The following is a 26,295-nucleotide window of genomic DNA, read 5'->3' on the forward strand; positions in this document are numbered from 1 at the left end:
CGTCTGTCTGTCTCTATCCTCTCCAGGTGAATGAACACCTGAAGGACATTCTTGTCGAAGAGCAAAAGCTGAGAGAGGCTTACTTCCACGAGTCAAACACAACAACACACAAAGTAAGAGGACACGCACATTAACCACACAAACTCCCATTCATCATTACGTACAGAGCTAGCTTAGCTTAGCACAAAGACCTGAAACAAGAGGAAACCACTAGCCCCGTTCTGTCAAATGTTCAAAGATCTTTCTACCAGCACCTCTAAAGCTCACGTATTAATACTTGATATCTCTACCTTTGTTTAATTGGCACACCAACCAAAATGTAAAAAATGTCAACTTGTGGTTTTGACATTACTGTTAATTCTTTTACTCCTTATTCGCTTCAAACAAGCAAACAAGTTTATTTCCCCCAAATGTTGAACTATTTTCTTAGGAACAGCAAGAAAAACCAAATATCTTTATTTAATTAGCTTTTGTTTTGAGTTGTATTTTCTATTTTGCAAACTTCTTTTTTGTCTTCTGTCTGTTGATATTACATTTCAAATATTTCCTACTGTTACTCATAGGCATTAGCACATGTCCGCGTCCACATAAGGCACACACAGACGCACATGATACGTACACACACATACAGCACAGTACACAGAGCTCTGTACATCAGAGAAAGAGATGAGCTCAGTCTCAGACCAGCTGCAGAGAAATGTTGGCAAGAGTCGAAACGTGGCTACGAGAGAGAGAGAGAGAGAGAGAGAGAGAGAGAGAGAGAAGAAAAGTGAGGAGGTAAAATCAGAGAGAGGGGAATGGGAGAAATGACACCGGGGTGGGAGACATGGAGAGAGACACTTAGGAACTTTGTCAGCTGTAGCGAAAGGGACTCAGTGACAGACAGAGAGAGTGTTGTCATCCTGCAGGCCTCAGAGTTATGTAAGGTCCATGTGACACAACGAGTCAGTCTGCTGGGACAAACACACAGCAGTCAGCTACCGTCCTCTTCCACTCACTTAACCATGGAGCTACAGCACAAGGCCTTATCAGGCCATGACCCTCGCCGCGGGTCGCCGCTCCAAAACAGTGACAAGAGGGGGAAGGTTTGAAAATGGAAAAAGGAATATAATTTCACTGCGAGCATTGTACAATATAACTGTTGCAAATGGGAATGAGTAGGTAAACTTCCTGCAATTCAATAGCAAGTCAAAAAGCTAAACAGTGATTGAAACTCTGATTGAGCTGAATGTGTAAATAAATACCATAACTGACATCGAAAGAAAGCTTTCTTTCTTTTCTTTCTTTATTTATTTAAACAGGGACAATGTACAATATACATTAACCTTAGACAGGAGAGATGCATTATACCAGGTTGTAGCACTTGTGCTAGTTTCCACCTGAAAGAAAGCTTCAGCTAACTGGTGTGCTAACCTTTGTCTCGAGTCAACAAGACTAGAACTCCACAGCCATGCTAGCTGCTCTGTGAGGCTATGTTGAGGCACAGGGGTGCTTTGGAGCTAAATTCTAAGGCTAGCATGGCAATATGTTCACAGTAACAGCAACATGCTGATGTTTGGAAAGAGTGTGTGCCATCTTAGTTTAGCATGTTAGCATGCTAACATCTTCTGAATTAGCACTAAATGGCTTAAGCTGGTGGGAATGTCATTAGTTCTGCAGGTATTTGGTCATAAACTAAAGTGTTGAAGATGGCGCTAGATGAAAAGTCAAAGGATTACCAAAGTGATTAAAATTCATCCTGAGGGGGACATGAATATCTTGGTGGTCTAGACATTTCACTCAAAACCTCCAGGATTCATCATGAATGTTTGTATCCGTCCGATAGTTTAAAAAAAATAGTTTTCGATATATGTTCAATCTAGAGTTAGCGACTGTCTGACACACTGACATTGCCATCCATAAAGCTACACGGCAAGCATGGCTGAAAACACACGTTATCATTGGGTTACATACAACGGGTTGTAAAATTGTCACATGGTGAGTGTGTCTTTGTTCCCTCAATGGAGCCACAATAAATTACCACTCTGTTCAGAAAGAGCTGCAGGATGTCACGAGTGGCTAAATGAGTTTAGAAAGAGCTTTTATCTGCTGTGGGAGTTTCTTGGCAACTTTTCTCCCGCTCATTGTTTTGTTTTTGTGTCGTTATAGTTCGAGGGATCACTGCCTTAGTGCGATTGCCCTGTAAGCTGATAATACACATCGGTTATGTGACCCACCCCACACTGACACACATAGACACACTCAGGCTTTGTCAAAGGCAAGAACAAGGGAAGAAAGTCTTTTAAAGAGTGTGAGGAATATACTGTACACTCAGTGTCAGTCAGCTGCTTTCCCACTGCATGCTCCATCACACAGCTCCCTCTCTGCATTAACAACTTCAACAGAAGTCTATTCACTGACTAGGGCATACTCAAAGGAGATCTTTTCACACACACACACACACACACACACACTAATGGATAAGCGCAAGACAATTCTCAGTATGGAATCTATTCTGGGACGGCATAAAAAATCTTTAACCGTGGTCTTATGACAAAATACTCAGCATTTCTGTGTGTGGATACTGTGTGAATGTAAGCTTTTTGCTTTGATTACTTCCATCAAGGAGGTATATTAGTTTGCAACATACCTCAAAAGCTTTCGACAGATTTCAATAACATTTTTGGACGAAGGCCAAGGAATGAGTGCATATTCAAAAAAAATTAAATGGTTTCTTCACAGTACAAGAAGAAAAACAACTCTTATTGGATGGATTGCTATGAAATGTTGTCCAGATATTTGTGTTCCCCAGTGGAATAACCCTGCAGACTTTGGTATGCTTGAGTTTATGACCAAATACCTACAAAACTCCCATCTGCCCCAGCTGTAGATTACTTTGTGTTTAGTGCTAATCAGCAAATGTTAGCATGCTAACACGCTAAACTAAGCATGTTAGTATTGTTGTTGAGAGTATTCTTTTTCTTAGTTTGTGAGACTGAAGACAAAGTCCTTTTTAATTGCTCCTTATATGAAGATTTAAGTGCTACACTTTTTATTAAAATGTCCATCTCAAAAGACTTCTTCTGGTTGGATGATTAAAATCAAGACTTTCATTTTATTTTTAGAGACAAACTTATGTGTTTGCAATGTATAATGTTATATGTAAGAAGTTATTGACAAATTGATTAAATGAAGTGCAGCCTTTGCAGAGGTGTAGCATGCACTCTTGGACTTCTTACTATTGTTAAGAGAGAGATTGTCCTCCAGTCTCAGCTGCAAATAGCTAAACTGTTTTTGCTGTTTGCCTAATCCCTCTCCCACTCTCTCCTGTTGTTGTCCAATCATCATCCACCATCAAGTCTCCTAGCAAATGGTACTGGAGATTAGTACCTGTAAGTCCATCCATTCTGAAGAACTCCTCTTCACCGACCACCACCATCTTCCTCCTCTCTGTCTAATCCAAAACCTGCAAGAACACCCCTTCACTTTGTCCCCTCCAGTTCTCTTGTCTTTGCATGTGGCCCAGAGACCCATCATGCACTGGTCAGATACCTCCCACCCCAACCCTTGTCTCCATATTCCTTAGGAATCTGATTGAATCATATAGCAACCATTTTAAATAGGGCTGCATGATATTAGGAAAATATCTAATTGCAATTATTTTGACTGATATTGCGATTGCGATATGATTCACGATATTGAAGGGAATGATCATTTTTGTATCATTATTCTCATTTTCATTGATATATATATATATAAAGATTGAAGTGTGATTTTTTTTTTTTTTTTTTTTTTTGCGAGGATCTGTACCAAACAGAGATTTTTTCTTTAGTCTGTAGGATAGACTTTGTAGGCTGGGACGTCTCTGCAGCACCACAACACTGTATTTTAGAATGGTTTGACACATATTTTGCCTTTAGAAAATATTGCGGCCCCCTGCGATTTGGATATTGCACTAGTGCACTAGTCCTGTAGCATGATCATATGAATACCAAGAAATAGCCAATTTATCTTTTGTAAGACGTTCCACTTAAAACCCGATCAGAAACGAATGCCACTGCCCTGGTATTGTTAGCTACCTATTTTCCTGTTTGGTCTGGATGTCTGTTGTCTGTGTTGTGCATTAAAAAAAAAAAGTGGAAATTTTTTTTCTTCTATTGTATATATGTTAATTGTCAAAGACTGTTACTGTAAAACCTGTTCATTCTAGGGCTGTGCAATTACAGTAAACGAAATGTGGTCGTGATTCCGAGTTCGGCTCCTAGCGGTCACAAAAACAATGTAATCGAGAAAAAAACGATGATTTTGCACATTACATTTTGCAAGTAAACTCTTGTTTTCTCTTGTATTCTGAAGGGGAATTCAAAAAGTTCAATGGGAAAAGTTTCACAGTTTAAGGTGTTTTCACTGTTTTTTTAAGTTCAATAAATGCAACATCTTTCCAAAGTCAATCAGTCAGTCAAAGAGTAATCGTGTTAAATAAATCGTGATTTCAATATTGACCAAAATAACTGATTAGGATTTTTTTCCATAATCGAGCAGCCCTAGTTCATACAAACCAAATCTGATGAAAGAACATTTTGTTCCTCAGAGCTCGATGCAATAGACTGAGAGGCTGTCAGACAGTGAGAGCTGCTGTGATTAAAGCTTCATCACATCTCTTGTAAAATGCATACATGATGCCACTTTTATGTGTTTGCGGGAGTACCAAAACTGATGCCCTGAAGACATACGCAGTGGTGTTGTCTCAGTGGTTTTTGCAGGCCCAGACGCAAATTCTTATTAAAGTTTACATCACATCCACTGTACATCACCACAGTGGAAGATGTATAATGCTGAAAACAGCTCATTCATTTTGTTCTTTTTCTCCTTCTAGAGAACTTTTTCTGCTCCTCACAGGCAATCAAAGGGAGCAAAATAGTGCTGAAGTATTATGATTGCATCTATTTTGATCCATATAATTTAAGATAATTCAAGCTAATTTAAAAATGTAATTCCAGATGTTGTGTCTGATTATTTGCATGATCAATTTAATCTGCATTATTTGAGTTGAGCCTGAAGCCCACCCTATGCTTCCCTCAAATGAACCCTGTGTGTGTGTGTGAGAGTGAGTATTATTGAGTTGTAGGTGTGTGTGTGTGTGTGTGTGTGTGTTCACTGGTGCATGCTGAATAAAAGTGTTTCTGCAGATGCTGGTGTGTTTGCACCAAGAATCAGAGAGCCAGCTGTATTGTACATATCCAGCCCGATGACGATGTCTTTGTGCTGTTGCCATGGTTTCAGGCTCGCTATAGGAGGGAGCATGCCCAGCAGAGGAGCCCTCCATCGCTCCCCCTGGTGGAGAACCTGCTGAAGGACAACACGGACGGCTGTGCCCTGACCGCCGTGCTGCACTTCTACTGCCCACAGGCCGTCAGACTGGAAGGTGGGAACTCCCCCCCCCCACCTGATCTCACTAGCCACACCCTCTATTGTTGTGATTATTCCAAACAGACAAGAGTCAGTTCACTTATACAATTAGAAATAGGAGAGAAGTGGCATTCAATGAGCTAACCACATTGACTTTCAGTCCCAACTTGACAGCACAAAGGTGCTTCTTTTATCGTCTACAACCAGTGGTGGAATGTAACAATACATTTACTCAAGTACTTTACTTAAGTACAACTTTGAGGTACTTGTACTTTACTTGAGTCTTTTCTTTTCATGTCACTTTCTACTTCTACTCCACTACATTTTAGAGAGAAATATTGTACTTTCTACTCTAAATTAATCTGACAGCTTTAGTTACTAGTTACTTTACAAATTAAGATTTTTCGCACACAAAACACATGTAGTTTATAAAATACGATGTTTTATTATAACTTAAACAACCCAACAATATACCTGCCTACAAGAACAGCTGCAATGATTAGCCAATTATACACTTAGTTGACTAAACAGTCATGATTGTTTCCAGTTTCTAAAATGTGAAGATTTTTCTGCATTGAGTAGGCCTACTTTTGATACTTTCATACTTTTACTTAAGTAAAATGTTCAATGCAGGACTTTGTTACTTGTAACAGAGTTATTGTGTTTACAGTGTGATACTTTTACTCAAATGAAGGTTCTGAATACTTCCACCACTGTCTACAACAATATATTTGCATAGAGGGCTTCAAACTAAGCCTTTATTTTCTGAGGGCCTTTTGCCTTTTGAATATATACACAAGTATGTCAATTCAACAAAATGATAGCATAGTAGTCTTCTGCAGGAAAAGTTTCATAATTTTCAAAGGGTTAAACCTAATCTCAAAGAACAACATAATCAAGAGATTAAGGACTCTGTTCGGACTTTCTGTGGTTACATTTAATTATATAAATGGAGGACATTGTTAAGGATGTTGACCCAAGAAAATCACTGTGAGGCAAAGAGGGTTCAGGACAGATATGGAGAACGAGTGTGAGACAGAGAGAAACAAAGACTGGTTTCCTCTCAGCTCGCCCGCGTCCTCATTTCTAAAAATGCCTTCAGTTGGGCTGTGATTGGTCATGAGGGATATGTGACGGAGGACCGTTAGAGGAGTAGCTGGCAGCTATTTCAAAGATAAACAACTCTCCTGTCGGTGCTCTGAGACTCTTGGGATTGAATAGTCCACAGGGCGTTCATACACATGTGAACCAGATGTGGAAGCAAGTTAATTTGGGTCTCCTTACTGGCAGCTTGATTTACTCTAAGAATACAGAAAGGTACAGAATGACATCATTCCAGAAAAGTCAGCTGCTCTAATGTTAGGTTGTCTGTTCCTGGTCTGTTCCCTCTCGTCAGACATTTTACACATGCATGGGCCGTCCTCACATTAACGTCAGAGGGTAAAAATCCTGATGACTCATCCAGAGGGAGTTTGAAAACTTGTGTTATGAACTGTTTCAAGGATTTTGAGTGATTTAAATCAGCTACCGCATATGGTGCACATACTACTGTAGTAGAAAAGTAGGGTCATTTTGTTCTCATCTACTTCTAAGAAAATGTAAACTATGCCTTATCTTTGCCTTCTCTTCCTGTCTGGCCTTTGCTATTACCCCTCCCCTATGTGTGTTTGTGTGTGTCTGACCCCTCCCCTGGCGGAGCAGATATCTGCCTCAAGGAGACTATGTCTTTGGCTGACAGTCTGTACAACCTCCAGCTGGTGCAGGAGTTCTGCAGGAACAACCTCAACCACTGCTGCCATTTCAGCCTGGAGGACATGCTCTACGCACATGCATCCATAAAGGTAGGGAAGTATAAAAAAAAAAAAGAAATGTATGTGGAGGATGTGGAAAGTGTTTTTTTTGTATAATGTGGATTCAGTTACGTAAAGAAAGAGAGAAAAGAAAAGTGTTTGGGAGCATAAGGAGAGTCAGGACGGGAAATTCTAAATAGGCAACAATGAGTCATGCAAGGAAAAGTTTAATAGTGAAGTGAACGAGCAGGCTTGGTGCTCACAGGAGGGATTGTTACTGTGTGTGTGTGTGTGTGTGTGTGTGTGTGTGTGTGTGTGTGTGTGTGTGTGTGTGTGTGTGTGTGTGTGTGTGTGTGTGTGTGTGTGCGTGCGTGCGTGCGTGCGTGCGTTGGTGCTTTTCTAGTACAGACCCCCCCACACTTTCAGACAGAGGACAGATTCTGCTCAGAGGAGATTCACAGTCCTGACCCGTCCCTGCCTGCCTCCCTTGTTCTCTTCCCCTCCACATCCCGTCTGTTTTTATCAAACAACAAAATCTGTGAAACAACTGCTGATTTACCCAATTCTCAGGCGGAGATCTCCTTACTGTACAACTTTTAAAGCATCTCTGTGCCATTCAGACATTAGAAGCAGCAGTGTGGGTAAATAGTATGCAGGGAACGTGGGTAGAAACATTTGGTCACGGTCCGAGCTGACTGGGACTTTCCATTCTTTAAAACAACACAGCACTCTTTGCTCTTTTGCTCTGTATTCACTATTAAAATAAGTGTGTGTGTGTGTGTGTGTGTGTGTGTGTGTGTTGGTGAGATTGTGTGTGCGTACCCATTTATTTAATATATTACACAAAAATAAATGTTGTTTATGTCATTAAGCAGTTCTCTATGCTGTGCCTAAAACTATTTTAGTCTATGAGTCTATGGTCTCATGAAGATGCAGTTTATAGGAATGGAAATATTTTTGGTCTTTCTATCCCTGCTAGAAAGTAAATAAACTGACCTGTGTGTGTTTAACAAGAGGTTTACTACAGATGAAACCATCTGTATAGGCCCCCAGAGCCTCTCGGATGAATGAATTTATCATTGATTTGGGTTACTCACTCGCTGCTTTGTGCATCTATCTGTGAACATGTGACATATTTAAACTAAACTCCAGATGGTGTTTTATGCTGTGATCTGACAATGAAACATTTAATAATACACACACACACACACACACACACACACACACACACACACACACACACACACACACACACACACACACACACACACACACACACACCTGAGCCTGTTACCTGGCAACAGTTTGCGGGCCATGACCTCATTGATCTGTCAAAATGCTGTACGATATTGCGATTGTAGCTCATCTAACATCTGTACAGAGACATGGGGAGAGGAAGCTATGACTGCAAACAGACAAATGGCGTGCTAATGACATTAATAAATAACTGCATATATGACTGCAACATTAACATTGTGTGTGTGTGTGTGTGTGTGTGTGTGTGTGTGTGTGGTTTTTCAGAGTAACTACTTGGTGTTTATGGCTGAGCTTTTCTGGTGGTTTGAAGTGGTTAAACCGTCATTTGTACAGCCCAGAGTCTTCAACCCTAACGGTACAGTACAAGTTCACAATAACATCAGCATGCTATTGTTAACTGCAATGAAGATGACAGGTTTGCCATGTTATGCATGCTAACTGATAACTCTAATAATTAACTCAAGGTTGCAGTTGAATATTGAGTATGTGTTGTATGTTTCCCACTGCAGCCTGTGAGCCTGTATCATCCTGTAGAAAAATGGCTCCTGTGTCCAGTCCAGTTCAACAGAGCTATGCAGACAGACCTGGCAGTCCAGAGTACATCCCTGCACAGGGTAAAATATCTGGGCACAGATCTTTCTTTAGTGATCATGCAGTCAGAGATGTCTCACGTTCATGTTCCACACTCGTCAATACAACAGAAGCCTTGGTATCACTATTTTTCTCAAATTAACTTTCACAAAACAATTTTTTTTTCTTTCTTGAGTTTGTGTGAAAAGGTAGAGCCCCTCCTTTTCCCCAACTCACCTGACATGCTCCACAACATTTAAACTGACCCCTTATCCTACACGCACAAACGCGCTTACAAGCACACACACATGTAGCGGCGAAGGTTTGTAACTACACGCGGTGCCGGCAACCGCGGCGTGGTTCATTCATGCGCAATCTTTATTTACACAACTTTCAGTTACTCACCAAACAGCTGTAAACCACATAGCGAACGACGTCAAGAGGGTCTGGCTGCAGACTTCCAGTGTCAGGCTGCTTCCGTTGCAGGCTCCACTCTCAGGCTTCCCCCAGTGTCAGGACCGGAAATAACAAACTTTTTGTGCGTGTCTTGAAGGAGTCTGGCTCAATCTGTTCCCACGCTAGCCGCCAGCTAACGTTAGTTTAGCTAATAGCTAATTTGGCTGGAGCCTGCAACGGAAGCAGCCTGACACTGGAGGTCTGCAGCCAGACCCCTCTCAACGACGTGGTACCCGTCGATTCTACTCCATAACCCATTTCTTTCTGTTAATCCATACATTGTGCACGCAAACATCAACATTACACTGATAGCACCGACTTTCATTTTCCTGGTCACGCAGCAATTTGTTTCCCCAAGGAACACAAGCCCCATGACAATGGCTATTTTATTCCCTGTTTGGGCCAGGGGAAAGGGTTTATTTGAGCGGGGGAAAGCTATTGTATCAGTATAAAATTATGGGCTGTATTGTAATGCAATGCTTATTCAATTACAGGAAATTAATGTTATTAGTATTATTAGGAGTACATGAGGTGTGTGAAGTATATTTCAATGTATGTGTGTGATTAGATCAAATATCTGCTGAACCACTATACATAACAAAACCCCCTGTGATGTTGGTTTCTACCAATTAGTGTAATTGAAGGGCCTTATTTAAAGCGCAGGTTTTTCTGCCTCGAGAGAGAGTCGGGAGAGTGTCAACTTGCTGAGAGGTTGTATACAGAAACTTGTTGAGAGAAGAGATTTTTTTTTGCTTGTGCTAGTTAAATTGAAAAACCCAGTGGTTTGTTTTGGAAGTTTTTTTTGTTGTTAACAGATTGCTGGATGACGTATTTTAGAGCACTGTAAATAAATCTACATTTTCCCTGCAAATTCACGTTGGCTGTTGGCTGTTGGCTGTGTCTTCATCCCATCACCACCCATTCTCAGTGTGTCCTTGTCGCCACCATCCTGTGTTGACGTGGACGGGGAGGCCCATTTTTCACAGTTGGTGTCAGAAGTGGGATTGTGGCATCCTCGAGGACACTGAGAAAGAGGCCTGGAAGACGGGTCCAGGTACGACAGGCAATGTCATACAGACGGCTGGCCAAGGATGATGAGCAGGAGGGAGAAGGAGTCAGCAGGGAAGAGCTGGTGGATGACACTGGTGGGGCACCAGATCTGGCAGCTCTATACAGCCTGGTAGAGAAGTTCCTGCAGAGCCAGGATCGCGAGTAATTTAAGCAAGAGCAGAGGTGGCGAAGTGTGCAAGTACAGCTCAACAGCTTTCGGGATGAGCTGGAGCAGAGAGGTGCTGGCGGAGCTCCGCCACCAGCCACCCTACCAGCCAACCTACCAGACCCAGCAGCGCTACCAGCACCGGCAGCACTACCAGCAGGCTCCACAGATGCCTGCAGCACCACCGGCGGCTCTGTCGCCAGCAACGGGGACTTGAGCAACCGTACCACGGCTAGAGGAAGGGGACAACGTGGAGCAATACTTGACTACATTTGAGAGACTGGCTACAGCCTACAGGTGGCCCCAAGCTGACTGGGCTATTTTCCTGGTGCCATATCTGACCGGTAGGGCACGGGCAGCGTATGTAGCCATGGAGCCGTACGACGCAGTGGATTACTTCAAGGTGAAAGATGCCATCTTGGCAAAATATGAAATAAGTGCAGGAGTGTACCGACAGAGATTCAGGGACCCAAACCTGCAACCGGGGGAGACCCCAAGAGAGTTTTATAACCGGCTAAAAGACTTGTACGCCAAGTGGATTAAGCCAGCTGAAAAGACAGTTGAAGAGATTGGGGAGATCCTCATTCTGGAGCAGTTCCTCCGCTCTATGACTCCAGATGTGAGGGTGTGGGTCAAGGAGCATGATCCACACACTGGGCTCAAAGCAGCAGAGCTTGTTGACTCTTACCTGGCTGCTCGCCGTGGACCAAAGGACTTCCGCCAGCGGGGCGCCAACCGGCTGTCAGTTATGGGGGTGGAGTTGGTCCTAGGGGTAGTGAGCAGAGTTGGGGTCCAGGCACCAGATATTACCCACCACAGAACACTCACGTTAGGCATATCAGCCCGCCTACAACCATACCCCCCATGAGTAGGGACACACAAAGCTGTGTGTGTTCCATCCCTAGGCTTATTAAAAACCCTGTGTATGTTGGCAAGGTACAGACAGTAGAGGTCACAGTGAATGGCAGGCCAGCGAGGGCTCTTCTTGACACCGTCAGCACCCAGACTCTTGTCCAACCCCACCTGGTGGGTCAGCCCGAAACGCTGACAGGTGAACACCTTAGAGTGTGCTGTGTCAACGGATATGAGCATGAGTATCCTATAGCCGACATCTGTCTTGAGGTGCACAAACAGACATATAGGCTAAGAGCTGGCGTTGTTAGGGGTTGAGCCATCCAGTGATTTTAGGCCAGGATGTGCTTATACTGCCAGAACTGGTGCAGTCTACTCTGCCAGTGAGTATGGTTGCTACCAGGTCTCAGACCAAGACAGATAGCCAGAGGGAATTAGAGATGATGCCATTCAGCCGAGAGGAGATCAGTTCTCCAGAGAAGGTGAAGGCGGTGAAGATCCGTCAGCAGCGCAGACGAGAAAAGCTGTTGGGCACTGTTAGAGTTCTGGCTGAGTCAGAACCAGAACCAGTTGCAGGGGAAGGTATATGGGAAGTTCCCCACGATTTAAAAGAGCTGCAGAGGCAAGATGAGTCCCTAAAAGAGCTCTTCGGCAAGGCTACGGTAGTTGAGGGGGTGAGCACAGGTCAGGCAAAAGCTCTTTTGGGAGAATTTTTCTTTGTGCAACAGGGCCTGCTATATCACCAGCCTGAAGCGAGCAGCAATGAGCAGCTAGTGATCCCCTGTAGCCTAAGGCCAAAGATATTGAGCTTAGGTCATGACATCCCCTGGGCCGGTCATTTGGGAAGTGTAAAAACACTTCAGAGAATAGCTGGCAAATTCTTTTGGCCTGGCATTTATACTGATGTATACACATACTGCAAAACATGTCCCACATGTCAGATCTCAAGCAAGCACAAGGTCAAGCCGTTCCCACTTAAGCCTCTCCCAGTTATTGATGTGCCATTCACTAGGATAGGGATGGACATTGTTGGCCCCCTACAGCGCACACAGGCAGGCCACCAATATATACTGGTAATCTGTGATTACGCCACCCGCTACCCCGAAGCTTTTCCCCTACGAAAGGTCACAGCTAGAACCATTGCCACTGTACTTCTACAGTTATTCTCCAGGGTAGGGATTCCCCAGGAGATTCTAACTGATCAGGGAACAGCTTTTTTTTCAAAAACAATGAAGCAGGTGTATGGGTTGTTGGGTATTAAGGGGATTAGGACCACTCCTTACCACCCCCAGACTGACGGACTGGCAGAAAGGTACAACCAGACCTTGAAGGGCATGCTGAGAAAGTTTGTGGCTGCCAATGGCAAGGACTGGGATCATTGGCTCCCCTACCTCATGTTCGCCTACAGGGAGGTTCCCCAAGCCTCAACAGGGTTCTCCCCCTTCGAGCTCCTCTTTGGTAGACCTGTGAGGGGCCCGCTTGATCTCCTCAGAGATGCCTGGGAGTCACCAAAGCCTACTACCAGCAACATCCTCACCTATGTCATCACCATGAGGGAGAAGATGGAAGATGACCACCCTAGTGAAGGACAACCTGCATCAAGCGCAACGGACCCAGACCAATTGGTACGACCAGAGAGCAAGGCAACGAACCTTCCAGCCAGGCCAGAAAGTTCTTCTACTCCTGCCTACGGAGAGCAAGTTGTTGGCCAAGTGGCAGGGACCATACAGCATCAGCAGGAAGCTGGGGCCCTACAAGCTGGAAATGCCAGAGAGGAGAAAGCAGCGGCAGGTATTTCACATTAACCTGCTGAAAGAGTGGCACGAGAGAGAGGTGCCACTGAGCCAACAGCTGCTGGTACAAGCAGTGAAGGAAGAGGCAGACACTCCAGAGCAGTTCTTCCCTACAGACCATCCAGCAGGAGAGATTGACGTGACACATCTTACCCCTCAACAGCAGCGGGAGTTTTGGGCTGACATACCTGATGGCCTCTTCAGCGACCAGCCCGGATCCACATCAATGGCTGAGCACAACGTCCTGCTGAAGGACACCACACCACTCCGGCAGCGGATGTACCGAGTTCCAGAGCGAATGTTGCCGGTCCTCCAGGAGGAGCTGCAGGTAATGCAGAGACATGGAGTAATTGAGCGGTCGGTGCTACCTGGGACGAGCATCTTAGCCATCTTGGGGAGGTCCTATAGCGCATACATAAGGCAGGACTGACTGCGCAGCCCAAGAAATGCGCTTTGGCCCAGCAGGAGGTGCGGTACCTGTGGCACATCCTAGGTTTTGGGGTAATCAGACCCCAGAAGGACAAGATTGAGGCTATCCGTGACTGCCCGCAGCCCCAGACAAAGAAGGAGATCCGGTCCTTTTTGGGGCTTGCTGGGTGGTACCGGCGGTTTGTGCCTAACTTTGCAAGCCGAGCTGCGGCCCTCACTGACCTGACCAGAAAGTCTGGTCCGGTGAAGGTCAGGTGGGAGGAGAAGCATGAGAAGGCCTTCATGGACTTAAAAGAGGCTATGTGCAGTGACCCTGTGCTGCAGAGCCCAGACTTTACCCAGCGATGGACTGTACAGACCGATGACTCTGGAGTTGGTCTGGTGGCAGTACTATTCCAGGGTGAGGGAGAACAGCAACGACCGGTGGCTTACATAAGCCGCAAGCTGTTTCCCCGGGAGACCAGATACTCAGCTGTGGAGCTGGAATACCTTGCAGTAAAGTGGGCACTGGACACTTTTTTGCCAGGTAGAGACTTTGTCCTTGAAACGGACCACCGAGCCTTAACATGGCTTGGCAAGATGAAGGACACTAATGCACGCATAACACGTTGGTTTTTGGCTTTGCAGCCCTTTAGATTTGAGGTGCAGTTCAGGGCTGGCAAACAGAACGTGGTGGCAGATTTTCTGTCTCGCCACCCTAGTGGCGATCCTCCAGAAGAGGAGGGAAATGTGAAAAGGTAGAGCCCCTCCTTTTCCCCAACTCGCCTGACATGCTCCACAACATTTAAACTGACCCCTTATCTTACACACGCTTACAAGCACACACACATGTAGCGGCGAAGGTTTGTAACTACACGCGCTGCCGGCAACCGCGGCGTGGTTCATTCATGCGCGATCTTTATTTACACAACTTTCAGTTACTCACCAAACAGCTGTAAACCACATAACGAACAACGTGGTACCCGTCGATTCTGCTCCATAACCCATTTCTTTCTGTTAATCCATACATTGTGCACGCAAACACCGACATTACACTGATAGCACCGACTTTCATACACCTGGTCACGCAGCAATTTGTTTCCCCAAGGAACACAAGCCCCATGACAATGGCTATTTTATTCCCTGTTTGGGCCAGGGGAAAGGGTTTATTTGAGCGGGGGAAAGCTATTGTATCAGTATAAAATAAAAAATAAAAATTATGGGCTGTATTGTAATGCAATGCTTATTCAATTACAGGAAATTAATGTTATTAGTATTAGGAGTACATGAGGTGTATGAAGTATATTTCAATGTATGCGTGTGATTAGATCAAATATCTGCTGAACCACTATACATAACAAAACCCCCTGTGATATTGGTTTCTACCAATTAGTGTAACTGAAGGGCCTTCTTTAAAGCGCAGGTTTTTCTGCCTCGAGAGAGAGTCAGGAGAGTGTCAACTTGCTGAGAGGTTGTATACAGAAACTTGTTGAGAGAAGAGATTTTTTTTTGCTTGTGCTAGTTAAATTGAGAAACCCAGTGGTTTGTTTTGGAAGTTTTTTTTTGTTGTTAACAGAGTGCTGGATGACGTATTTTAGAGCACTGTAAATAAATCTACATTTTCCCTGCAAATCCACGTTGGCTGTTGGCTGTTGGCTGTGTCTTCATCCCATCACCACCCATTCTCAGTGTGTCCTTGTCGCCACCATCCTGTGTTGACGTGGGCGGGGAGGCCCATTTTTCACAGTTTGCTAATACATACTGGTGTGGTGCTTTTAGGAAAAATGACATCATCAGTACTATTAGCTGTTACCTGGGGCATGAATACAGAACAGTGGAAGAATGTGTGGATGTGTTTTGAAACCAGAGGCCCTCTAGTGGCTGATTTACAGACATCCTGTAGCTCTAATGCTACATTTGAGCGCTACACTTGAACATATAGCAACTACTTATTATACAGTATAATTTGTTTAGGCATAATCCAATAATCCTGGAATAAATAAGCAGTACTCTCGCTTAAACTGTGTACGTATTTAAGCCCTGTCTTCGTGAAACTAAACTACTCCACATGTGTTGTTCTCTGGCGAAGTAAGGGATTTGATACATCCTGTAAAAAGCCACTCTGTGTCTGTAACAGGTATAATGAAGAGGTCTACCTCCATGTCCTACGTGGATGGCTGTGTTGGGACATGGCCCAAAGAAAAACGGTTAGTACCTTAAACTCCAAAGTTTACTCCACTAAAGCAGATGACATTCATGTACCTCCAAATGTGAAGTGGTCTGTTGTTTCCCTATTGACCTAACAATACTTTTCCTTCCTCCCTCAGCTCCTCCTCTCGGGGAATCTCCTTTGAGATTCCTCTGGACGGAGACCTGACTATGCTGCCCTGTGAAGCTCCCTCCTTCAGCGGTATGACCCGCTCAGCCAGCAGTGACGGTCTTCAAAGTTTCAAAGTTCACTATGCATCCCGAGGGAGCATGAAGCGCCACCACTCCCTCATGCCCGTTGATGTCAATGGCCAGAGCAGACACATACCTGAGGAGGATGAGGAGTTCACCTCCCTCAAACCCCTGGGGCGCAACAACACGTTCTCAGTCATGGACCAAAGCAGGTACAATCCTCTAAATTGCCATATTGTCAATTTAAAGGGACAGTTTAGTTTTTCAATGGATGGCTTTTTATTTATTTATTTAAGTGTATAAATAATCTTATATATATATATATATATATATATATATATATATATATATATATATATATATATATATATATACAGTACAGCCCAAAGGTTTGGACACACCTTCTCATTAAATGCGTTTCCTTTTTATTTTCATGACTATTTACATTGTAGATTCTCACCGAAGGCATCAAAACTATGAATGAACACATATGGAATTATGTACTTAACAAAAAGTGTGAAATAACTGAAAAAATGTCTTGTATTTTTGATTCTTCAAAGTAGCCACAATTTGCTTTTTTATTAATAAGGGAAGAAATTCCACTAATTAACCCTGACAAAGCACACCTGTGAAGTGAAAACCATTTCAGGTGACTACCTCATGAAGCTCATTGAGAGAACACCAAGGGTTTGCAGAGTTATCAAAAAAAGCAAAGGGTGGCTACTTTGAAGAATCTGAAATATAAGACATGTTTTCAGTTATTTCACACTTTTGTGTTAAGTACATAATTCCATATGTATTCATTCATAGTTTTGATGCCTTCAGTGAGAATCTACAATGTAAATAGTCATGAAAATAAAGAAACACATTGAATGAGGTGTGTCCAAACTTTTGGCCTGTACTGTATATAGATAGATAGAGATGTATCCATGTGCCTCCAGCACCAGCAGGATACAGTATACATACAGATGCCTGTTCACTGTCAGATGCTCTTTTGTGCTGCTCCTCAACTTTCAAGAGTTCAACGTGCATGTAAACTTATTATAGATAGACCCCACAAAAAGTTTGATTTAAGTTGTGCTTGAATCCATATGTTACTTAAAGGTGCACTATGAGTTCCTGCATGGTATCAGCACGATTTCATTTTGGTCTCAAATCGTAAGCATCTCTCCTTGATCCGCTAGCTGCCTGCCCCCTGAATACACTGTGAGAAAGCCCGGTCTCGGGAGACAACAAAGGGGTCGTAAACGTCAAAGAAACACTAGGGGCACAGGCCGTGCACCAAAATACAACAAAACACTCCAGCCAATCAACGACAAGATGGTTGGGGGAGGGGGTGGGGGTTAGTGACAGTTACTCAGTTAGTCATGACAGTTACGGAAACATGGGGGAGGGGGAGGGGCAAGCTTGCTCTGTTTTGTTTGGTATTTACTTGGAACATCGACAGAAGTGACGTCATGCAGGAAGTCATAGTGCACCTTGAAGGGCTCTGCTAGAAAATCTCATTTTACAGGTAAAAATATTTTCAAACTGCATGAAGACACATAAAGTTAAGAAGAACATCCAGTAGTTAATCTTAATCTAGGTAAGTGGGAGAAATAGTGAAAACCCACCCAAAGCTGACTGTTAACTTAAACAACCATCTGTTCATTTACCCAAACCTGACTTTAGGTACTCCAATGGAGTCCTCCCGGACAGCAACCACATCCCCAACAATCACCATGGCAACCATAGTGGCCACATTAGCCCATCAACTCCTCCAAGCATTGAGGAGGCCCTGAAGATTATCCACGACACAGAAAGGCCCCATGCTAGCCTGGGTGTGGGGGACGGAGACAATGGCTTCTTTCTCCACGGCGCCGAGCCTTGGGGCCCTTCAGACCCTCCAGGAGCCCAGGGTCAAGGAGACGACCCGGACTCAGCTAAGGCTCGGCTGAACGACCACGACCTCAACTCTGTGTCCACTGATGAAGTTGACACAGGCATCCATGTGAGGACAGAGGACATCCAGAGCTTGGATGAGGACTCCTCCTCTCTGAGAGACTATTCAGATATAGACCCAGATTGTGAGGCCATGACCCGGTCGTGCCCTCTGCCCGACCAGCCGGATAGGGAGAAAAGCAGGGAAGGAGGACGGAAAGGGCTCGATGATGCTGACGCCGAGTATGAGAGGGGAGATAGAGGTGACAGGAGCAGCCCCTGTCCCAGTTCAGCACCCACAATCCCCAGGTCCTACACAGTCAGTCCCGTCTCGTCCTCCGGAGGCGGCCTGGTCCGGATGACCAGCTTTGCAGAGCAGAAGTTCAGGAAGCTGGAGGGAAGGAGTAGTGGAGGAACCACGCCAGAGAGTTCAGATCTCAATGTGCCGTATACACACCTGCCCAGAAGCATTTCTTCTCAGGTTTGTGTCCTATTGTGTCAGTCATTCCCTCTTTTTTTTTTTTTTTTTTTTATTATTATTTTCAACACAACACACAACCCCCGTCATCACCACCCATACAGACCAAAATCAAGAGACGATGACAGTAACTACAATATTCAAGACCAAACAAAATAGACCATAAACTATAAACCAAATGAACCTATGTATAAATGACAACACCTTAAGCCCAGTTCTTTTTTTTTTTTTTTTTTGATTTCTTTATTTAAAAAAAAGGGACAGTGCACATTAATCAACATGAGTACAATGTCCAACATGTAAATGTGCCAGATTTATTTTCATCTGCAGTCCCTAGCAGGTTGATGACTTAAAAAACAATAAATACAATACAACAATACCAACAAGTACACATAAAATAAGAACCACCATCATACACGTCTCTTCCCAGCACAAAGCTCCTTCAGAAAGTTCAGGTACTTTCCCCATTTTCCCGTGTAGACATACAATCTGGCAAACTGTTTGTTAGGTTCAGCAGGGAGGAGTAGGGAATGGTGGACCCAAAATGCAGAGGCAGGCAGGAGAACGTAGAGGTGGAAGGTTTATTAGTCCATCAAAAACAAAGTGCAAACAACAAAGGGAGTCCTGAAAGCAGCAGGCAAAAAACCAATCCAGAGTATAGAAAACAAAAGCAGGGAATCCAAAAAACAAGCAGAAAACAAACCAGCGACTACAAAACAAAAGAAATCCAGGGAGCAAAAAACCAGACACGAGCAAACACTGGGAGACACGACAGGCACACACAAAATGATCTGACAAAGGACAAGGGGAAACAAAGACTAAATACACAGACTAATGAGAAAACACAAGACAGGTGACACAAGGGCTGGGAAACAGGTGAAACACATTAGGCTGGGCAGAGTAATCAAAAAAGGCGGGAAAACACAAGACAGGAAGTAAAGTGGACAAGACAAGACAGAAAACCACAGACTTCAAAACAAAAAACAGGAAACGAAGGCGGATCCCCTCCGGAGGATGTCCGTGAAGGCACACTCTGTCAGGATGACGAACAGGACGGCTGTGGCTGAACCCTACAGGAGACCTGGCAGGCCGGCGAAGGCTAAAACCCTCAGAGGGCCGGGCAGGCAACGGGTCAGCAGAGCAGGAGCCCGACAAACAGGCAACGCGAACAGAGGTCAACAGGGGTGCCGACAGGGCACGAGGTGCAGGAGTAGGCCAGACCATAGACAGGACACGGGGACCAGGAGTCGGCCGGACCACCGACAAAACACGGGGAGCAGGAGTCGGTCGGACCGACAAAGGCAGAGTCTCTGAGGGACAGGACAAGGGCATAGTCACTGTGGTGATCTCATGCACAATCTCAGGGGCGCCGGGGACCGGCAAAGTCACTCGGGCGCAGGAGACCGGCAAAGCCTCTGAGGCATAGGAGACCGGCAAAGTCACTAGGGTGGTCTCAGGGGCACCGGAGACCGGCAAGGCCACTGGGGAAGTCTCTGGTATGCTGAAGACCGGTAAAGTCACCGGGGCAGTCTCTGGGGTGCCGGAGACCGGCAACGTCTCCGGGGTACTGAAACCCGGCAAACCCGACGAAGACTTTGGGAGGTCGGGGAGGTCTGGCGACGGAGACTCTGGGAGGTCGGGCGACGCAGACTCTGGGCGGCTGCACGTCAGCAGCGAGTCTGGGCGGCTGCACGTCAGCGGCGAGTCTGGGCGGCCGCTAACCATCCGGGGTACCGAGAGGCCGCTAACCAGCCGGGGTACCGAGAGGCTGCTAACCAACCGGGGTTCTGGAGGGCTGCTAGTCAGCCAGGAATCTGTGAGGCTGCTAGCCAGCCGGGGATCTAAGAGGCTGCTAGCCGGCCGAGGTTCTGGAGGGCTGCTAGCCAGCCAGGAATCTGTGAGGCTGGTAGCCAGCCGGGAACCAGGGATGCTGCTAGCCAGCAGGGGTACAGAGAGGCCGCTAGCCGGCCGAGGTTCTGGAGGGCTGCTAGCCAGCCAGGAATCTGTGAAGCTGCTAGCCAGCCGGGAACCAGGGATGCTGCTAGCCAGCCGGGGTACAGAGAGGCCGCTAGCCGGCCGAGGTTCTGGAGGGCTGCTAGCTGGCCAGATATCTGTGAGGTTGCTAGCCAGCCGGGATCCTGGACGGCTGCTAGCCAGCTCGGGGACGCTAGAGGGCTCGGGGGCACTAGGCAGTGCTGGAACACTGGGGAGCTCGGGGACACTAGCGAGGCTGCCGGCTAGCAGGGAATCAGGGAGGCCGCTAACTAGCCCGGAGTCAGGGGGGCTGCTAGCTAGGCTGGATACAGAGGGACCGCCAGCTAGTTGGGAATCAGGGGGGCTGCTAGCCAGCCGGGGATTAGGGAGGCTGCTAGCTAGCTGGGGTTCACAGAAGCTGCTAATTAGCCTGGACTCAGGGGAGTTGCTGGCTAGCCTAGACTCAGGGGAGTTGCTAGCTAGCCTAGACTCAGGGGAGTTGCTAGCTAGCCTAGACTCAGGGGAGTTGCTAGCTAGCTGGGGCTCAGGGAGGATTCTAGCTAGGCTGGCTTCAGGGAGGTTGCTAACTAGCTGGGACTCAGAGGGGCTGCTAGCTAGCCAGGGCACGGAGAGGCTCCTAGCTGGCCTAGGGTCATGAGAGCTGCACGTCAGCCCAGGGTCAGGAGAGCTGCACGTCAGCTCGGACACACTGGTCAGCTCAGGCATAGGCTCGTTGGACAGCACGGGCTTGGCGCCGCTGGACAGGGAAGACTCTGGGCTGGAGAGAGGGTGAAGCAGGGCATGGCGTCGGGAGCCATGTTGTCGTCTTCCCCGTCTCCGGCCTCCACGGTTCCCAGGAAATAGGGCTAGGCGAGTTCCCTCAAAGGATTGCTCGTAGTAGGGGGTATCTGCAGAACCGGCAGCTGCTGAGCTGACAGACAGGCTGGTGGGCATTTGCTGGCACTGGGTTAGGCCGGGAGTGAGAAGAGGAGCGTTGGACGCACACTTAGCCAAATATTGAAAAAAGGAGTCAAAAATGTCTCTGGCTCTCCTCCTGGTGACTGAACAGAATAGACAGGACTAGGAGTAGACTGAGTGACGGACATGAAACCTGTAGTCAAACTGCTAGCAGGTGGATGGGTCTGAGTAGAAATGAACCTTTTAACCCAATCTGGAATTGAGTCCTTAAGCCAGGGCCTGTCGGACACCATTTTACGAGCTAAAGACAGAATCACCGCTTTCTGGCAATCACTGCCTGTCTCTTTCCACATTGCTTTCAGCTCTATCAGGTCACAAAGTAGTTCAAAAAGTTCATCAGAATAAGGGCACGCAAGATCCATAATCCAGACAGGCCTAGAGCAGCAACCAGTAGACAAAAAAAAAAAAAAACAACTACTGAGAACCCACCAGAAAAAAGGAAGTACCTCTGCTGGGTCCGAGTGGTCAGGTCATTATGTTAGGTTCAGCAGGGAGGAGTAGGGAATGGTGGACCCAAAATGCAGAGGCAGGCAGGCAGGCAGGAGAACGTAGAGGTGGAAGGTTTATTAGTCCATAAAAAACAAAGTGCAAACAACAAAGGGAGTCCTGAAAGCAGCAGGCAAAAAACCAATCCAGAGTATAGAAAACAAAAGCAGGGAATCCAAAAAACAAGAGCAGAAAACAAACCAGCGACTACAGAACAAAAAAAACGACACAAGCAAACACTGGGAGACACGACAGGCACACACATAAACTCTACCTTTGTTGCAGAGGCAGAAATGCAATTTGGAGTGAGGTTAGTTGGCATAGAATTAATGCCAATGATTCACTTTTTTGATTCACTATTCACTTCTTTCTTCTTTCTTTCTAGATGTCTACACCTCCTTTGCCAATCACATCTCCCTCTCCAGTAACGCTTTCCCCCAGAGACCCCTCCCACCTGATAGCCTCAGAGATGATTCAGCTGAGGATGAAGCTGGAGGAGAAACGGAGAGCCATCGAAGCCCAGAAGAAAAAGGTAAACACATATAAACAAAGAAAGATAGTAGTATAGCTTTAAATGTAAATGCTCACGCCACGTTGCTCTCTTCACATTTTTCCAGGTGGAAGCAGCTTTCACCCGCCATCGTCAGAGGATGGGCAGAACAGCCTTTCTGAATGTAGTGAGAAGAAAAGGAATCACGGCCCCTCTCAGCCCCAGCTCAGGGGAAGCAGAGACGCCTTCTCCAGAGCCACTCCCAGCCTCAAAGGAAAGCAGCCAGGCCAGCATGGAGCGGGCAGAGAGATGCAAGCCAGACGGAGCAGCTCCGAAATCCCCCTGTGAGGATGGTGGAGGTGAGTAGTAGGGGCACAAGTAAAGTTCGCTTTCAGAAATGTAGTGAAGTTACTGTGTGGTCGTCACATTTTACTGAGGAACTGCCAAAATGCACAGAGTAGGTCACTAGCGCAAATTTTGAGTTTGAATTCCTTTTCGCTTTCTTTATGATCAGAGAAAATCCCCACACTCACATCTTGCATGTGTTACTATGGTTACAACATCATTAAATATATATATATATATATATATATATATATATATATATATATATATATATATATATATAGCTCGTCAGTTCAGTTCAATTCCGTTTAAATTATTATTATTATTTATTATTGAAATTCCTTACCCAGGTCTAGCAGTGTACACAATAAGTAATCTGTAAGTGACATAATAAGTAAAGTTATGTCACTTACAGAATGCTTTCTTAACAGCTTACAGCCAGAAGATGTATTAGGTAGAAGTTAAGCTTTTAAATCCATGCTAAAATCACATCTTTGCCATCATAAAGTCCTGTGGTGGATCTGTTTGCTCTCAGACCACAAACTACAGAACTTCCTTTTTTCAGGCTGTCTCGGCCCGGTTGTTTAATTCACACCGATTACCTTAACTAAATGGGAAAAAGTGTCAGAGGTCACTTTAGCAGAACCAAACAAGTTAGCTGTGAAAGCACCTAAACGTTATTTTCATCATAAATAATCTGTAAAACTATTTTTGATTAATCAATTAATAAAATGTCAGAAAATAGTAAAAAAAAAATGCCCATCCTCACGTATCAGAGCCTGGAATCAGCAAATGTGTGAGATTTTTACCTCATTCGATGATTTAAACAATGTTCTGTTAATCAACTAATTGATGAATTGACGAATCCTTGTAGTACTGAACCACAAAATAAGGGAAATAGAATAGCAGGCCAGACAAGGACAGATTGATGACCAAATTGGTAATTGACTGACTGACCTGTGTTATGTAATGTGGTGATACAGGTGTGGCTCCGGGAGAAATCGACCTTACAGAATACACACGCTCCATTGAGAGGCTGAACACGTCGCTGGGCTTCCTGCAGACAGAGATGCAGCGTTTGTCCCAGCAGCAGGAGACCATCATGTCCATGAGAGAGCAACAGCAACGAGCCTGGGTCATTCCTCCTCCTGCTCCATCTCCACACAGGTATCACCTAAGGATATACAGTATATGTAGAGCTGTAACAATTGCAAATTTTGCTGTACAATAAATTGTCTCAGAAATAATTGCGATTAACAATATAATTGTCTCTTTCATTCAAATTTTAAAATATTTATTTATTTATTACTTTTTCCAGCAAATAAAGTTTTGAATAAATACACAGTATATATAAAGTAAACTACACGTCTTTATTATCGTAAAACAAATTTTCGAACTGTATCCCGCCTTGTCATTTTTGTTGCTATGAATGTGTATAGGGTCAATTGCCAGCAACTAAAAATTCAAATAATAAGAAAAATACATAGTCCGACCAATAATCACTTTTATAATTACAATTTGGCATATCTAAACAAAATCAACAATTACCAGTCATACGCCTTAAAACCTTAGCTAATGTTAGCAATTAATTGCCGTTAGCAACGAAACCGCGATTATATAACCATTATGTTATCATTGTTACAGGCCTATATATATATATATATATATATATATATATATATATATATATATATTATTTTAATTGAAAAATAAGTTTACGATACAACTTTATCAGTTTACACTGAAATTTATTTTGCGTAAAGTACACACAAAGTTAGCCAACAATTACACATATAGTAAAAAAGATGAAAACACATCAACAGCCATGACAAAGAAACATGTTCCACGATATCTTTAGATCCAGATCTTAATTGGCAGGACACATGATTTGGGTTTAGCAACAGACAGACTGATGGTATAAAAGAGTTCTTGAGCCTGTTGTGTCTTAACGAAGGGACTCTAAATCGCCTGTTCAATGGCAAAAGTTGGAATTCATAGTTTAAAACGTGCATTGAGTCAGAAGAGATGCTGTTAGCAAGCCTGAGCATGCTCTTTTTGTGGGTTGTTTGAAAGGAGTGTGCAACAGGTACCGTCATCTACCACCTTGTGTGTTTGCTTTCCCCACAGGCAGCTCCGAGAGTTGCGTAGCAGCAGTGTAACAGGTCGAGGATCAGGCCGAGGCTCTGTTGGCTCTTTGTCTCCCATCCTTTCTTCTTCCGGCTCTCCCCGCGCTCCCAATCATTCCCCTGCTGGCCTTAAGCGCCGGCCGGCCTCCTTCCATGCCAGGACACCTAGGACACCCCGACCAAATGATCTGAAAGTCACACCCTTCAGTCGAATGCTCAACACCCCCACCTCTGTGGACAGCCTGCCCAGACTTAGGCGTTTCACCCCCAGCCAACCCCAGGTCAGCGCGTTTGCTTACCTGGGCCACGATGAGGGGCCTCGGGAAAGCGAGAACCAAGAGGCCAAAGACAACAGAGAAAACACTGAGGACAAAGATGAAGCAGTGGTAAAGAAGAGTGCTGGCACTCCTCAGCCATCTACTACAGAAGCAGCCAAAGAGAAGGAAGACGAGCGACAGGAGGGAAGAAAACAGGCAGAGCGAGCTCATTCCAAGGGTGGAGTCAAGCAGTGTCAACCGGTGTCTGAGATCCAAGGGCCCACAGGCAGCCGGGTAAAGGGAGACGCCCAGGACAGAAGAGACTTGGTGGAGGTGCCTCTGTCTGGACCGAAACCTCCTGAACGACGACCGCACCGTCAGGAGATGACGGGAGCGACAGAGGCCGGAGGAGACATGTACGGAGAAGACCAAAAGATCTGCTGTGGATTCTTCTTCAAGGTGAGCTGGAGCTACAGAATAAATGTAGGATCATGTGTATTGTCATGAAAACATTTTGTTTTGATTATCTTCCCAATGTCTAGGATAATCCATGTAATAGTTTCTGTAGATATTTTCTGTAACATGAATTTAATTCTCTACTTGAGCTGGACAAACACACATATAGGTAGGGGCTGAATTGGACACAGGTTTAGATGTAAACTTCAACCATAAACTAACATGACTTCATCTGCTTTCTGTTTCCATATTTTATTACCTCCATACTGCTTGTTGTGGGGATTTTTTTGTGTGGAAATAGAGTATGAGAACTTTCAGCCAGAGAGTGAATAAATGGATTTCCCAAAATGTCGAACTATCGCTTTAAGCTTCCGCAAAATTCCAATCTATACACACAAAAGACACAAGGATTTCCTGCAATTCAAGACCAAGATAGGCTTCTTTATATTTTGGATTTGACTGATATGTTGGCTTGATGAGCATCATCAGTTTTTCTTTTCTTCATGTCAACAGTCATGTGTCTTGTTAGCCGTGCTAGCATCAGAGCCCGCTTGTTTCTAGGGAATGCAGATGAAAATTAGCCTGCATGGCTTAATCTGGCACATTTACATGTTGGACTCTGTGCTCATGTTTATTGATGTGCGTTGTCCCTTTA

The 26,295-nt window shown here is 45.0% G+C and overlaps 1 protein-coding gene across 1 annotated transcript in view; it reads left to right on the plus strand.

The window, feature by feature from the left end:
• Window positions 1-26,295, plus strand: part of camsap2b (calmodulin regulated spectrin-associated protein family, member 2b) — a 47,634-nt gene that overhangs the window by 14,660 nt on the left and 6,679 nt on the right. The window contains exons 4-15 of the mRNA XM_028592414.1: window positions 27-113; window positions 5,263-5,404; window positions 7,090-7,229; window positions 8,700-8,790; window positions 8,945-9,049; window positions 15,868-15,937; window positions 16,058-16,342; window positions 17,802-18,531; window positions 22,352-22,498; window positions 22,584-22,815; window positions 23,785-23,968; window positions 24,929-25,643. Of these exons, the coding sequence (XP_028448215.1) occupies window positions 27-113; window positions 5,263-5,404; window positions 7,090-7,229; window positions 8,700-8,790; window positions 8,945-9,049; window positions 15,868-15,937; window positions 16,058-16,342; window positions 17,802-18,531; window positions 22,352-22,498; window positions 22,584-22,815; window positions 23,785-23,968; window positions 24,929-25,643 (2,928 nt within the window). The remainder of the gene's footprint in view (window positions 1-26; window positions 114-5,262; window positions 5,405-7,089; window positions 7,230-8,699; window positions 8,791-8,944; window positions 9,050-15,867; window positions 15,938-16,057; window positions 16,343-17,801; window positions 18,532-22,351; window positions 22,499-22,583; window positions 22,816-23,784; window positions 23,969-24,928; window positions 25,644-26,295) is intronic.

This window comes from Perca flavescens, chromosome 12 (assembly GCF_004354835.1).
Source record: "Perca flavescens isolate YP-PL-M2 chromosome 12, PFLA_1.0, whole genome shotgun sequence".
NCBI lineage: Eukaryota > Metazoa > Chordata > Actinopteri > Perciformes > Percidae > Perca > Perca flavescens.